Source organism: Salminus brasiliensis, chromosome 1, assembly GCF_030463535.1.
Source record: "Salminus brasiliensis chromosome 1, fSalBra1.hap2, whole genome shotgun sequence".
NCBI lineage: Eukaryota > Metazoa > Chordata > Actinopteri > Characiformes > Bryconidae > Salminus > Salminus brasiliensis.
This window is the reverse complement of record NC_132878.1, coordinates 80,532,587-80,547,157: the sequence shown is the minus strand read 5'-3', so window position 1 is coordinate 80,547,157 and position 14,571 is coordinate 80,532,587. Positions and strand designations below refer to the sequence as shown.

General features: G+C 37.5%; 1 protein-coding gene across 1 annotated transcript; it reads right to left on the bottom strand.

Moving 5' to 3' along the window:
* Positions 1 to 11,551: 11,551 nt before the first annotated feature.
* On the bottom strand, positions 11,552 to 14,091 carry ccl32b.3 (chemokine (C-C motif) ligand 32b, duplicate 3). The gene is made up of 3 exons (XM_072658434.1): positions 13,985 to 14,091; positions 13,462 to 13,573; positions 11,552 to 13,085 (listed from the first exon to the last, which is right to left on the bottom strand). Exons 1-3 carry the CDS (start codon positions 14,043 to 14,045, stop codon positions 12,887 to 12,889), a joined length of 372 nt encoding a protein of 123 aa, XP_072514535.1. The 5' UTR covers positions 14,046 to 14,091; the 3' UTR covers positions 11,552 to 12,886.
* Between the last annotated feature and the right edge of the window lie 480 nt (positions 14,092 to 14,571).

The following is a 14,571-nucleotide window of genomic DNA, read 5'->3' as shown; positions in this document are numbered from 1 at the left end:
GAATTGGGGATGAAGTGAAGTGGTGTTCCTCCAAATCCTGATCTTAGTAATGATTTTGGCACTGAATTCAATCAATTTCTCACAGCAATGGTCCAAAATGTAGTAGAAAGCCTTCCCTGGACAGTAGAAATAGTTACTCCAGCAAAAGTAGAATAAACTCTTCAGCAGCCGTCCCAATACTTTTGACGATGTATTGTATGCCCAGACAGATTTATGGCCAGATTTTTGTTAATTGCTTGCATATCCACTTTGATGAAATCTAAATGTGGTCCTAGAGCAATGTCCTCATTATTTTATTTCATTACTGAAAACTACTTACACTATGACTTACCTGGTTGATGTCATGTGTCAGTGGCATGTTATCATTAGCAATAATTGTCAAAACAGATACTGCAATGTTCTATGTGACAGCATCAAACATTATAAGATCTTTCATGACAGTTTTTCATAATAGAAGCAGCATTGCCATTAATGGACATAACCTGACATGATAACGCATGAGAGCAGGGTTCAAGTGAAGAGTTACCACTAATTAAATTTGACACCAATAAGTGCTGCTCATCAATTAATAAATTAATCAAACAGTCATTGAAATCGATCCTGAACAATCAGACTGACACATATCCAGAGCTCTGATTTTACACTTATATGCCCACATATAGATGTGGCGTGAAGCCCAAAAACTGGATATGAGCTGTCTGCCCCAACAAAGCCTTACAAATACAAATGTAAACAGGCAAGGCTGAATAGACAGGATTGTAGCAAAGAATCAGAACTGAGAAATTATGCTTGTAATCATAACTAAGACAGGGCTTTGGAGGAGCTTTGGATCCAGGCCAGACAACATGTAGTTTCTATTAGATCTGTGTGCCTCAGGATAGTCCTCTGTGTAATACATATAGACACATTAGGCAGCTCAGCATTACCGGCCTGTGTGGACCTGGAATGACGAGTGTTAGCCTGGACAAAGACGCCTCTCAGTCGCCACAAAGTACACCTTGCTGACCCTGCCTTCACACAGAACGAGTCACAGAGGATGATGGAGCTCCTTCATCCTGCATGTTATGGTGGCTGTGGCCTATGTGAAAGGTCTCTGTATTGATCTCCAGTAGATAGTGGATATTCATAACACACGGTAATAACAGTGTCCTTTCAAAGCTTAAGAGGACATGTAGAGGGTTGTGATTAGAGGCTAGGGTGGAATGCTTGGTGGAAGCTTTACCAAACCGAGGAGAAAATCTGGCAGCTCCTTAAAGCAACTGTGTAGACATTTGAGTGCAACAGTGTGAAATATACTGGCAAATGATTGTCAGGCACTGCTTTGTCATATTTTAGCTTCTTCCTAAAGGATTTCAATTAAAACTGCTTCCCACATGTTCTTCACTGTTGCTCACACACCTTCTACAGTGGTTGCTTTACCACACATGTCCCAAAACAGTAACATTCCCTGAAAGTCCCCTCTTCTCAACCCATTCTATTGCTCCATAAGTGGTGTGAAAGTTTGCAGTGCATTGTTGACATATCAAAAAAGTCATTTTTAGAGTTATCTAGCAAAAATAATAGATAGCTCTGAATGAGCTCCAACACTTCCAAAACAGTTACTAAACTGCATCAGCGTGTGGCGTACAGACATTTGAGCAATTCCTTTTTGACTGCCAGTCGATCTGTAGTGCAATATCTCATATAAGATATTGTCACCAACAGTATAGATAGGAGCCCCAGTGCAAAAACAACATAATACCCCTGTTCAATGAATTAAAAAATCTTATTAGCTTGTTTACTGGCTACTGCTCTGTCTCAGTGCTCTAATGTAGGGTAATGGTTGAAAAATACTATTGAGTTATGGTTGCTTACCATCAGTCATGGGTATACAATTGCCTAAGTAGCAATATAAGGGGTACAATAAAGATAGCAGGGGGGCAGTTCACCTTAACCACACTGCAGGCCTTACCTCCACTGGTAGTAGTTATGCTACTGATTGTCACTGCCATATGAAAGCCTCATAACTCTTGGACCAATCGAAATGTTCTCCTACAATTGGCCTTTATGTTGCGTTTAGACCAATAGAAATAGGCTGGAGTGGCTTGAAATAAAGTCTCATTACCTTCTTGCACATTAAAGCTTTACATTTACAGTTTTCACATATATGGTTCACATTCTGAAATAATATTTGATCATTATTTTTGATCATTATTGATCAATATTAAGTGTGTACCATGTAACATTATACATGTTGTATATGATTGTTGTTCTTATGATGTTGTTTATATTATATTCCATAATAACTTGTATAATGTGTACAATGTAGGTTTCACTTTTATAACCCTAAGGTTTTATTTGCATGATCGTCAAAAGTCCATCATTTCTCATAAACATTTGGTCAAATGCATTAGACACCTGATATATCCCAAAATTGGACTCACCTTCAATAGTCAACACAAAACTAGACCAAATTGATTCCTTGAAAGGATGCACATTTCAATGTTTTAATTTTTTTTGGTCCCTTACTGGAATGAGTGAATGAAATCTTGCATTTTACCTCATAACCAACATTGTTAGATCCAGCAGCTAATAAGAAGGACAAAGCAGTATATCTTTGTTTTCTAATTACCTAATTTTGCCTGCAACTATGTCCTGCAACTTTTACCCTCAGTAATTATAAAAACCACAACAGCAATGTGAATTACTGTATCAAAATATGAGTAAATAAATTTGGAATGTATAGACCCGTTTCTCATGTAAAGATGTAAAAGGTATACAAGGTGATTTTGAGTTTGAGCATCCTTTGTTGGTCTTCTGCAAACATAACTGAACACGTCCTCTGTGAGGAACACACTTCTGCACATTTTGGCACACTGTGACACAATAAACTGCCAGACTTAAATTATCTCAAAAAGTGAAATGGAGATACATTTTTTTGCCTGACAGCAACAGTATGCTACTTATAATGATTAGCCATAATATTAACACAGGCAAAGTGATTTACATTGCATATATGGTTACAATGGCACTGGTTAAGGGTCAGTCAGTTGAAGCCTAAGAATCTAAGCCACTCTGACAAGAGTGAAATTGTGATGGCTAAACGTACAGCTGGTGGTTGATGTAGAGTATGGGGTAACAACACTTCCTTCATGCTTTAAGTTCCAGTACACATAAATTGCCATTCAACGTGGTGTAGTTTGGTACATTTTGGATGCTTGGCGTGTAAGTAAATTCACCAATAAACAACACTGTCAGCAGAAAAGGGCAGTAGGAAACAACAGGTGGGAAAAATATAAAGGCTTTGAAAAAGCACACACTCACTACATAGGAGATGTTGGTGTGTAACATAATGACAGTGTTATAGTCTGTTGGTGGCCCTACCTGTTGCTCCCGAAAATGTGTATTCCTGTATGTGTGGTGAGTGTGTGTGTGTGTGTGTGTGTGTGTGTGTGTGTGTGTTTTATTTTTTCCCTGGAAGGGCAGAGGGGACTAAATGTAATCTCCTGACGGTACAGTGTCTCACATCGATCCACTCCATAGCCGGCAGCTACAGTGTGGTCCTTCTGGCAGCAGTGTGAGAGGGAGCAGGTGTGTTTTCCACAGCATTTTACACTCTCTGATGAGAGAGCAGTGAGGCAGCGGGCGTCTAATTTCACCCTGTCTTCCTCCTCCACCTCTTCACACACGCAAGCCTGTAAACTCAGCCACACACACACATACACACACACACACACACTTCTATGTACATTCGCACACACTTTTACAAATATATACACAGAGATATAGAATGTAGAAGTGACACAAGTGAATGTATGAGTAACACTGCAAGCATGTTAACTGTGTAACCCAAAAACACAAAACCAAAACACAAAACCAGTGGTCTTCTCCGAAACATTTAGGAAACTATAGGTGTGTGTTTGAGACCTCAACAGCCAACAGAGGGCACACTAATGACGCTACAGTGATGCTGCTATACATCTTCAGTGTAAGTGTCTGTGGACTGTACTCAGTTTGACTTTCCTCTATAGACAACACATGGTTGGGAAGAAACTCAAGAATTTAAGTATTAACAACAGGCATATTCAGAACATTTTCAAAATACAGATATAATGTATCAGAACTGAGTTACATTCAGAAAAGTCAGCATTCAAAACAGCTACTTTTTACATAAGAGAAGAATGTCTGCTCCCACTTTCTATTAAATATCTATACAAAGTAACAACTGGTGATGAATGTGCTGTTACAGGTGCATTACAGTACTACAGCTTGATACAGCTATTACGATACACTTGTGTAATTACACCAGTCTAAACCAAGGTTGATACACATGCATAATTACACTGTACTACTGTAATGCACCGATAGCAGCAAATACAAGAACAGTAGTTACTTTATTACATGAATTAATAATATGTAGCTATATATTTATGAAAGACACATAATATAGTGGGACTGAATACTTTTATTTACAAGGTCCCCCTTGTGAGTCTTGGTTCTTCCCAAGGTTTCTTCCTCAAGCTCTAAGGGAGTTTTTCCTTGCCACTGTCGCTGTTGGCTTGCTCACTTTTTTACTAATTACTTTTTTACTAATTACTCTTTTATTTACTCTTTTACTAATTACTAAATATGTAAAATTGTTTCGTTTTTCAATTATATAAATTTCTTTTTTCAAAAGTATTCATATTAACTCCTTAAACTACGTATGTAGGCCTACCCTTCAGTTTTTCACCCTCATAACTGCATTATTCTCATATGTAACACTGGTGTCATCGACCCAACAAAATAACCCTGTGGGACAATTAAATATAATTAATTAAAGAGAGGAAATAGCCCAGTTTATTATATATCTATGTCTAGTAGTAGCTCAGGATTGGAATTGGGGGGGGGGTCACATACCCTCCCATTTTATAGTCCAATTTATGACATGTTATATCAATGAATGTTCTGTAAACATTTTTTTTTAACAAAGCATGATTTCATGTTACATGCCTAAATAAAACAGGCACTAGAGATACCCAGTACGTAGAACAGTATCTTGAATCTTGAATTTTGAGTGTTGTTGATTAAATAGTACTTTTAACATTTGAACACCATTTTTAATAACACTGTAGTTTTGTCTGCTTTATGACATACATGTGTGCATCAGGCACATAGCACCCCAAGTAATCATGCAAATTAAAGATATAACTAATATAAAATTGAATGCGTTGGTGCCAAATTATAACATCAGATAACATGCCATATATGTTATTTTCATACCTTTTAAAGCAAAATAAAATATTTACATAGGTAGTTTTAAAATCAGTGTCCCACAAGTAGACTATCCATTTTAACATATTCCAAGGAGATTTTATACATAGCCTTATGATAAACCAGGGCACACTGTTTATCGATGTTAAGCATAGCTCCTTTTCCTTGTGGTCATTTCCATGACCTAAACCTTCACTTGAGCCAAGTCTATGTAGGTGTTAAACATTGAAAACAGAAAACATAGAAGGTTAAACATTCACGTTTTAAATGTCCATGATTGCTTGCGGCCTATGGGAGGCTGCATTATGTCTGTAGGCAATTGTGGAGCTGTAAGACCAATATGTAATCCGAGTGGCCCTATCTCTGGATAGAATAACGTCATCAGCTATCAAGATCTCTAAGAAGTATATCTTTGCAGAGAGAATGTGCAGAATAAGGACGAAAAATCTTTTTCTCAGTCCCTATAAAATGTAATACCATTATTAATAACCCAGAGAATATACAGTGTAGTGTATCGTATCAGTGTCACACTAAAGTGTGGGAGAGACCATAACTATTATTCCCTGTTATAGACTAGTTCATACAGTGCTCCAGAAATTGTGACAAGCATCTGCTTTAAAACACTGACGCCCCGACTTTATGAAATGCCTTTCTCAGAAGTACGGCCACAAACACTCTGGCTGTAAAAACGCAGACTGGACTAATAGTCCTGGCACACATCCGCTGACTCTTACTGCGTTTATTCATGGTTTATGAGAGTCACAAAGCTTGGCAAAGATTGTGTCTCAGCAGACACAGTACTTTGGCCCAGGCTCAGTTTCAAAGTGTGTTCCCTGCACTGTGTCTTGTGCACTTAAGAGGCTGTCTATATATGACATTTTATCTCAGTAACACATGTGCTAAGTAGAGTGCTTAGGTCAGCGTGAGGAAATTTGCGCTTCAGTAAGAGTTAGCCTTAAGTGCCCTGAAAAGTAAGTATTGCAGCTTCGAAATGTAGGCCAGGTTAAAGGACATTTCCACAGATTTTTCAAAGGTAGTGCATAATTAAAAGGTTAAGATGTAAATAAAGTAATTCAGGGTGGTTTTATGTGAAATACTGTATTCTATATGAACTTGAGTCAGAATTGTTCATGGGGGATTGTTGGTAGGAACAAGACTTCTGAAGAGTATACATACCATGGAATTTTCCTTTAAACTCAGAAAGAAGTAGCAGTGGATAGACGAGAATGACCTAATGACAAGCTTGCTGCTAACTAGCCCACCTATACCTGGGGTATTTCATTGAATGACTTAAGATCTTTAAAGGCGTAAAGAACCTTCATGTGAAATATATTTTTCTTTGGTGGAACCAAAAGTGGTTCTTAATCAATTGCATGTAGCACATAGCACCTAGCACCTAGCACCTAGCACCTTCATTTTTAAGTGTATGTTTACATGTTTACATTTTCTTGCTCGTTTTGATATGAGCAATGCCAGGGCTTAATTTGTGAGGGGATAACTCATGTAAAACTGCCACCCCCTTTTCTACGCCTAAATCATTGGAATTCCCCTTTAAGGCCCATTGACTAAAATTATATATAATAATGTTTTGTCCCTGTTGTACCTTTAGTCTTTTAAACTACCCATAAGCACTTCACCTACCATTTTTGGAAGTAGTCATTTTGGCAGGTGGGAGGACACAGGGGTACACAGTGAACTAAAAACACACACAGAGAACACACCCAATTCCTCACACACAGAAACTGGGATCTAATCCGCAACCCTTGGGCCCTAGAGCTGTGTGGCACTTACTCATTTACAGTCTGCTTCGGTAAAATGCCTCAATAAGGTGTTTTGGGCTAATTAGCTGGTATGTTTGCCATTTGTAAGTCATTCCTCCTCTATAATCCTCTAGATCTTTGAGAGGAAATATACTCCTGGTGGTGGTTCCACTGTAAACGACTATGACTGAGTACGTTTCTCTAGAATGGAGTGTTTCACACTGTGAATGATATTTATGTCGTCACCATTTAATTAAGCAAAAAAATCTGAAATATCAATGGAATTTTTTAGGATATTAACATTTTTAAAGATTTAAATCTGGAGAATGTCTTCTCTCATCTATTTAAGTCCAAGCTTTAACTATAAAGGCCTTGAAAACCATGATGCTTTGCTACAAGATGGAACATTGTCAGTGCCTCTCTTTTTACAGCACTGAAGTAGGATTAGCTTAAATTTACATGACTCATACATAGCTGTCACAGGAATTAATATACATTACATAAACACAATTTTGCCTTTCAGTTTACTTACCTTTGGCAGTGGTGAAACAGCTGTACACGTCTGAATGCAAGAAGTCAATAGATAAACAGAGCCACATTAAAAGGTACTCTCATTCATGACCGAGCAAAGTAGCACTTTAAAAATGATTTAAAAATCATATAAAATTTTTAAAAATCTAAATTAGCGGATAATAAGTGTAAAAACCATCAAGTGCTCTCCCCACTAAAACAAATCGGAAGTTCCCTTGAGCAAGGAGAGTACAGAATAAAAAACTCCACTTGACATTCAGCTGATTCACAGAGTGTAAACTGCATTCACTGTCAGCTAGTGCCTTCCTGTGGTCATTTAGGAAGAGACAGTTTAGGGAAGGAGTCTGAGGACCATAATGTGCAACAGGCTGCAACTCTTTGGTGCTTTACACATATAAAGCACATTTATTATAGATTATATTATAGACTGTCTGCGTGTAACAAACAGCTTTACCTTTAGAGGCAGGGTCTCTAGTTGTAATTATCCTAAAATTACAGTGAATGAAAGGGTCTCCTCTAACTCTCTTTCTGCCACTGAAGGATGTTTCAAAACTGTAACGACATGGACATATTTACATTTACATTGCATTTACGGCATTTAGGAGACGCTCTTATCCAGAGTGCTTTGCTTTTTACTCAAGAAAAAAATCTCAGCTAGTTAGAATAGACTAATAGTTCAAAGATACCTCTAAGCTTTAGACATTACTAAACACAAGTCAATGAGGTAACCATAGTACTCTGCTATTAGTCCAAGTACTTTCTGAAGAGGTGGGTCTTCAGTCTGCGTTTGAAGACTGAAGCAAGCGACTCTGCTGTTCAGACACCCAGGGGAAGTTCGTTCCACCACTTTGGTGCCAGGACTGAAAAAAACCGGGACACTTGTCTTCCGCGGATTTTGAGGCATGGCGGGTTGAGCCAATTACGAACATTGAAGACGACCCGTGCTGCTGCATTCTGGATAAGTTGCAGGGGCCTGATGGTGTGCAGAGGGAGAGCAGCTAGAAGAGAGTTGCAGTAGTCCAGTCTTGAAGTGATGGGAGACTGAACGAGCATCTGGGTGGCCTCTCTAGAGAGGAAGGGTTGAATTCTACAGATGTTGTACAGGAGAAATCTGCATGACCGAGTTACGTTTGCAACATGACTTGAGAACGACAACTGATGATCCATCACTACACCAAGACTTCAAGCTTCACAAGCCCTCCAGGTTCTGTGCTGCTGTTTGTATAAATCCTTGTCTTTCTGGTTGTTAGACAGTGGCATGTAAAAGATGACCTGATTTCTACAAATTAAATAAAAGATAATTCTTTAAAATTTAGTTTTTTTTTTCTCAAATTGATACAGTTTCAAAATAACAAAAAAACAAAACAAAACAAAGGATAATGATAAACATCAAGTTTAGGCACCCTGCATGGTCAGTAACCAAGTATCACAGCTTTCAAATGGTTTTTGTGGCCAGCTATGACTTCCAATGATGTTTAGGTTAGGGGGAGGGGGTTGTAAGGAGTCCCTTGTGGATTATGAAGTGTCTTTAGAACCATTATCCTGACATAGAAGCCAGCCTCTTTTCATCTTTTTTTTTATTTTCAGCTTTTTTAGATGGTGTGAGATTTGCTTTCAGAATTTTCTGGCTTCTTATGAAATCCATTCCTAGTGCCACTGGTTGTAAAATAAGCCATGCTACTTAAGTCAAGTCAAGTCAAATTTATTTGTATAGCGCTTTTTACAACTGTTGTCGTCACAAAGCAGCTTTACATAATTATTACTTAATAAAGAACAGAGACAGAGAAGAAAGAAGAAATAACATGAAGCGTCAAAGACCCCCGTGAGCAAGCCAACGGCGACAGTGGCAAGGAAAAACTCCCTCAGAGCTGGAGGAAGAAACCTTGGGAGGAACCAAGACTCACAAGGGGGACCCATCCTCCTCTGGCCAGACTGTTTTAAACATTAATGATAAAAATTACCAAGTAGTACCTCATACATAGTATAACATACATTACCTTTAACACCACCTCACTTCTTTCCATTTTTTTCTAACTTTTTTGCATTGTTTGTAAAATGCATCCGGCTTGTTTAGATGTTCAATTGAAAATTCTGACAATAAATTTTGCAGGAGAATACACAATTGTCTGATGAATCTTCTGTAACGGTCATATTTGTGCAGATGTCACTGTGCAGAAGAGCATTGTGTTTTGCAGTCAAAAAGGGGTTTTGCAGGCAGTTGAGTGTCTAGTAGAATTGTTTAGTCAATTTGTTTTAATATTTTACATAATAATAATCTCATTATTATTAATAATAGTAATAATAACAATATTTACTATTATTATTATTATTATTATTAATGAGATCAAGTGGCCATATAAGGTAAAACAAAAAGGAAGATAAAACATTATTTAAGTAAGCACACTGAATTCTACTGAACTAACCTTCCTCAAGTGCACTAGAATGAGTCAAAGGGGTTGATGTCATTAACTCATCAACTCATTTCAGAATATAAACAAAATATGCAAAACATCTGGAAACCATGTCTACAAAAATTAAACAAGGGAGTTTTTACTGAACATAACGAGGCATAGAATTGAGGTGTAGAAAGCTGTCAAGCATCTGCTGTGGGTGCTCTTTTACCTTCTTTTACAGTGATTATCAGTAAGTGTATTAAGTGTAGTAACAGTGAGAGATAATCCAATAACCTGTTTTGACTTTTTAATATTTATGTTGTGCATTTATTCTAAAATGTGTTGATGTTTTACAAAAATGTTAATTTTTTAATCAGTTAGTACGACTAATAAAAATCCTGCTAGCGAGGTGGTTGGTAGTGGAGTCTCTTTTATTATAGTGGGCTGGTCTAGACAAAACCCAGTAAAAATATACATAAAACCAAGAACTGACAGAAATGGGACTTGTCAGAAATTTTAAGACGATTTTTCTAAATATTTCACATTATAAGAGAAAGCAGGCTTGTGGGGTATGTATAAGTAAAAAAAGAATTAAATATGCCTGACATGTCTGAAGTCCTCTTCTCAATCTGTTATCCTATAAATACTCTTGTTCACGTCTTTCCAACCCTCCGCCACACTGTCTTCTCACTTTTAACTCAGTTCTCTAATTTCTGGCTCTACTTATCAGAAAGGGGACTGGCTTCCAACAACAAAGCAAAGGCCACTTGAACTCCAGCCTAAAGTTCCCTCCCCTCTCTTACAGTCTCCTTCTAAATCATCATATTGCTAATGTGTTTTACAGGGTAAAAGATGATGAAAGTGGACTTATCCGCGGAATGAGCTGGAAACCACAGTTCAGGAAGCCACAGTTCAGGAAACCACATATGTTGCTTTTTTTGGCCCGGAAGCCTAAACATTCAGTTTATGAGCAATATAAACAGGAAAATGCAAAAGTTTTTTTCAGGCATAAATGTTCAAATGAAAATTGTGAGGATCGCACCAAAAAAAAGGTGGAAAAAAATGCACTAATGGTCCATGGACATTGATGTGTAGCCAGGAACGGCCAGCTAACGGAGGTTAAAATGACACTTTAGGGAAAAAAAACTTATATCTGCAATGCTCGTAGGAGCATTTTCAACTACTTGCAGGCACATTTAGTAGACTGGTTCTAGTAGATCTGCCCCAAATATAAAAAATATATTTTTCTTCAGTAGTGCTAATAAGAGAGCTGAAATGCATATAGTAATGTTGATGCCAAACAGTTGTCTATTGCCTGTCACTGACCACCAAACACTATTTACAAAACCGACCTGGAAGTTCCCTTTTAAAGGGAGAGTACAGAGTGGTGAGGGGGACAAAAACTCCACTTGACATCCAGCCAAAAAAGACTGAAGTCTACACTGCACTGACTGGCAGTTAGTGCCCCCTGTTGGTTATTTCTTAAGCAGTCTTAAAAAGGATCAACTGACTTGTAGAATAACTGTAGAACCCTGTTAGTTTGTGTTTTACAAAATTATTTTGAAGATTCTTAAAAACAAAAACATACACATCAGATAAAAACTGAGCAAAGAACTATTTAAACATACATAGGTTTTATTGAGTTGTGATGATTCTGTATTGAACCATTGCCTTTACTAAAGAAATTTTTAATGTACTGGAAACCTTCTTAAGCATAAAAGTAAACATAGCATTTCTCACACAATTACATCAACACAATAGTCAGACAGATTTTAAATCAGTCAAACAAGAAATAAAAAAAGCTTTTGATATATTAAAAGATAAAAGACAACTTAAGCCTAAAAAGATAACATGTTTACATTTCTTAAAGCATAAATATGAATCAGTTGTGATACAAGATTTCAAAGTTATTTAAGACAAATCAGTAAGATAAACAAGGCCCTGTAAATTCTTACATGACCAGTGGCCATAGACCACAGCTCTTAAAGAACTCCACATTAGTTTTTTGGGGCATTCAGAACAGTGATTGAGCTTTAAAACTTACTTAAACTAACTTGTTGCAGTCATTTCAGTAGAACCCATACCAAGAAGGAATCTGATTGTGAATGCTTGATAATTAAGGCAAACATAACTATGGTGTCAAAAGCAGTCCTAAGGCATGTAAAAGACCATTTCGATACTATAATATTAGGGACCTGACTCCACACTGAAATCTTGTTAGATGAATTTTTGATGACTGAATTCAAATATTCAGAGCAAAACCAAGTGGAATGGAAACAAGAACACAATGAGAAGTTAAAATCATACAGCAAATTCCACAAGTTAAAGTACAATTAGAATTTGCCACAAATCATTTTAGTTTTTTAGACATTTACAAATTCAGGGATACAGATGGAAAATGTGATCACTGGTTAATTTAGCTTTTACACCAGTGGCAATCTCAGAAATTCCAGAAATACTCAGTCCTGGATAAGGTGGAACTCTTGGAAAGATCATGCAACACAGTAAGAATATCTGCTCTCTGTTCTTTTCATGTAGACATAAAACCAACCATCTGCGTTCCATTTCACACATATATCGCTTAAGGGTGCACATAAGATCATACGATGTATATATTCTTTGTATAAATGATTGCTCTGACAAAAGGGTTTGGCTATGTTGCTCAATGCACAGCAGGAATACTATACATGAGAATGAGAGAAGCACTTTAAAATGTGAACTGAAGCATTCTTTTTATCTAACCACTATTTGAACCATACAGAACGTGGTAGGTAGGATCTAGGTCTAGGTAAGCAAATCTAGGTAAGCAAATATCATATGGAAAATGGAAATCTTAGCACACAATTGAAGTTCAGTAGGGATACATTTTCAGCATTGTTTTCAAAGGTTATATTACACATTCAAATATATAGCAATCCCAAAATACCACACAGACCACTGAGTTTTTAAAATTAGAAACTCAAACACAATTTACTGGTTTTGCCTTTTCTTCCCCTTTCTCTTTCCTTTTTGGGATTTTCTGGGGCCATTCTTGGGTTTTGGTGAGGATGCTGGACCAGAGCCGCTTCCTCTGTTCTCCCCCTTTCTCTGGTCTACTTTCTTCATTGCATCTTTAACCCAGTCCAAGTCTGGATTGTAACACAGAGTCTTCCCCTTCACTGTCAAAAAACTGTAGCAAAATAGAGAAGCAAGCAAAAAACACATCATGAAATGTGGCAGGAAATTACCACACATCTTTAGTTTGACAAGCACGCCTTTGAAAAGCTACAAAAATATCTGTACACTCTTAAAATAAAGGTGCTTCAAAGGTTCAACTTTTAATAGAAAAAAAACATGTTTGTGAGAGAGTGTGAAGAACATTTTAAAGTTTTAACAAACTTGAAAGCTCTTTCACACCTCTACTTATGAAACCAAAAGTGGTTATTCTGAAAACGCTCAAAGAAGCACCTTTATATCTAGGAGTGAAAATCATGCAAATGTATCATGTTCATATGCAGAATTAAAGTACATGTTTAAGAACTTAGGTTAAGTGTGTGAGTACTTACACAATTGCATTGATAGGGCAAAGTCCTGCAGTCTGGACTGTATAACGTGCAAATCTTTTCACATGTATTCTTGTATTGTGTGTTTTAAGACAACAGTGTGCGGGCCAGCTTGCTGCCGCAAAAACAAACATGTTTAATGTTAGTCCAGGAAAACTGCAGTCCTGTTCTAAATAACAATGTAGTAAGTGAAGCAGATTTCTGATGTTACAAGATGTTACAGGATTTTATTATTTGTGTGCTTTAGCACCATTTCTGTTAGACCATTCATCAGTAAAATGTTCCCACAATTTGAAGAACCTTTATAAAATAGTATTTAAAAATGAAGTTAAAAGTTGAGAAGACAGGGACACCATGCTTTTCTGACAGAATTACAGCACATGTAGATTAGCACAGTTTCGGTTTTTGATTCTAAGTGGTCTTACAAAATGCTCAGCGCCCCAAAACTCCTGTGAAACATCAACCACAGTGAAAGTGTAGCAGGCAAGATGCAGCGAGCAGCGAAAACTCAGCCGTTCAGACTCACCTGCAGTGCCGCAGCAAAGGCAGGATGCAATGCAGATAAAAACTATGTGGTAGAGATTCATCGTGACACGTAACAGTGATGCCTGGAGTACTTCTGACTAGCCTACACATAACTCTATACCTTAAAATGTTCTTTTGTTTCCATCCCACCCTCAACACCTAGCACCCATCCCCCCCCCCCCCCCCCCACACAACCCACAATTTGGTCGGAGAAAGTGCAAGGCTGTGCATTGTGTGAGAGAGCCAAAGTGTTCATGAGAGATATAAATAGATACAGACTGAGAGAGAGAGACAGACAGAGGGAGAAAGAGAGAGATCATCAGATCAACTGAATGGAAAATATGACCTAGTTGTGACTATAAGGCCAACTAACCACAGAAGTTAGTTTTGTAATGAATTGAAGTTAATGGAGCCAGACTGACTGACCAATCATAGTAATAAATTAAAATGCCAAGACCTTTAGACAATGTCCACAGGAAAGTTCCAAAAATGTACGCTACCGGTCAAAAGGGTTAGAATGCCCCCAGGTTTCTCAGAGGTCCACTGGCATGGCGTTGGATGGCCCAGGCAAGTCAACTTAGCGACACT

What these genes read in the sequence shown, in the direction of transcription:
- ccl32b.3 (XM_072658434.1), bottom strand. Translation starts at nt 14,045, where the DNA reads ATGAATCTCTACCACATAGTTTTTATCTGCATTGCATCCTGCCTTTGC. An exon ending in CCTTTGCTGCGGCACTGCAG is followed by an intron (nt 13,574 to 13,984) that starts GTGAGTCTGAAC and finishes TTTTTGCGGCAG; the next exon opens with CAAGCTGGCCCGCACACTGT. An exon ending in TGCCCTATCAATGCAATTGT is followed by an intron (nt 13,086 to 13,461) that starts GTAAGTACTCAC and finishes ATTTTGCTACAG; the next exon opens with TTTTTTGACAGTGAAGGGGA.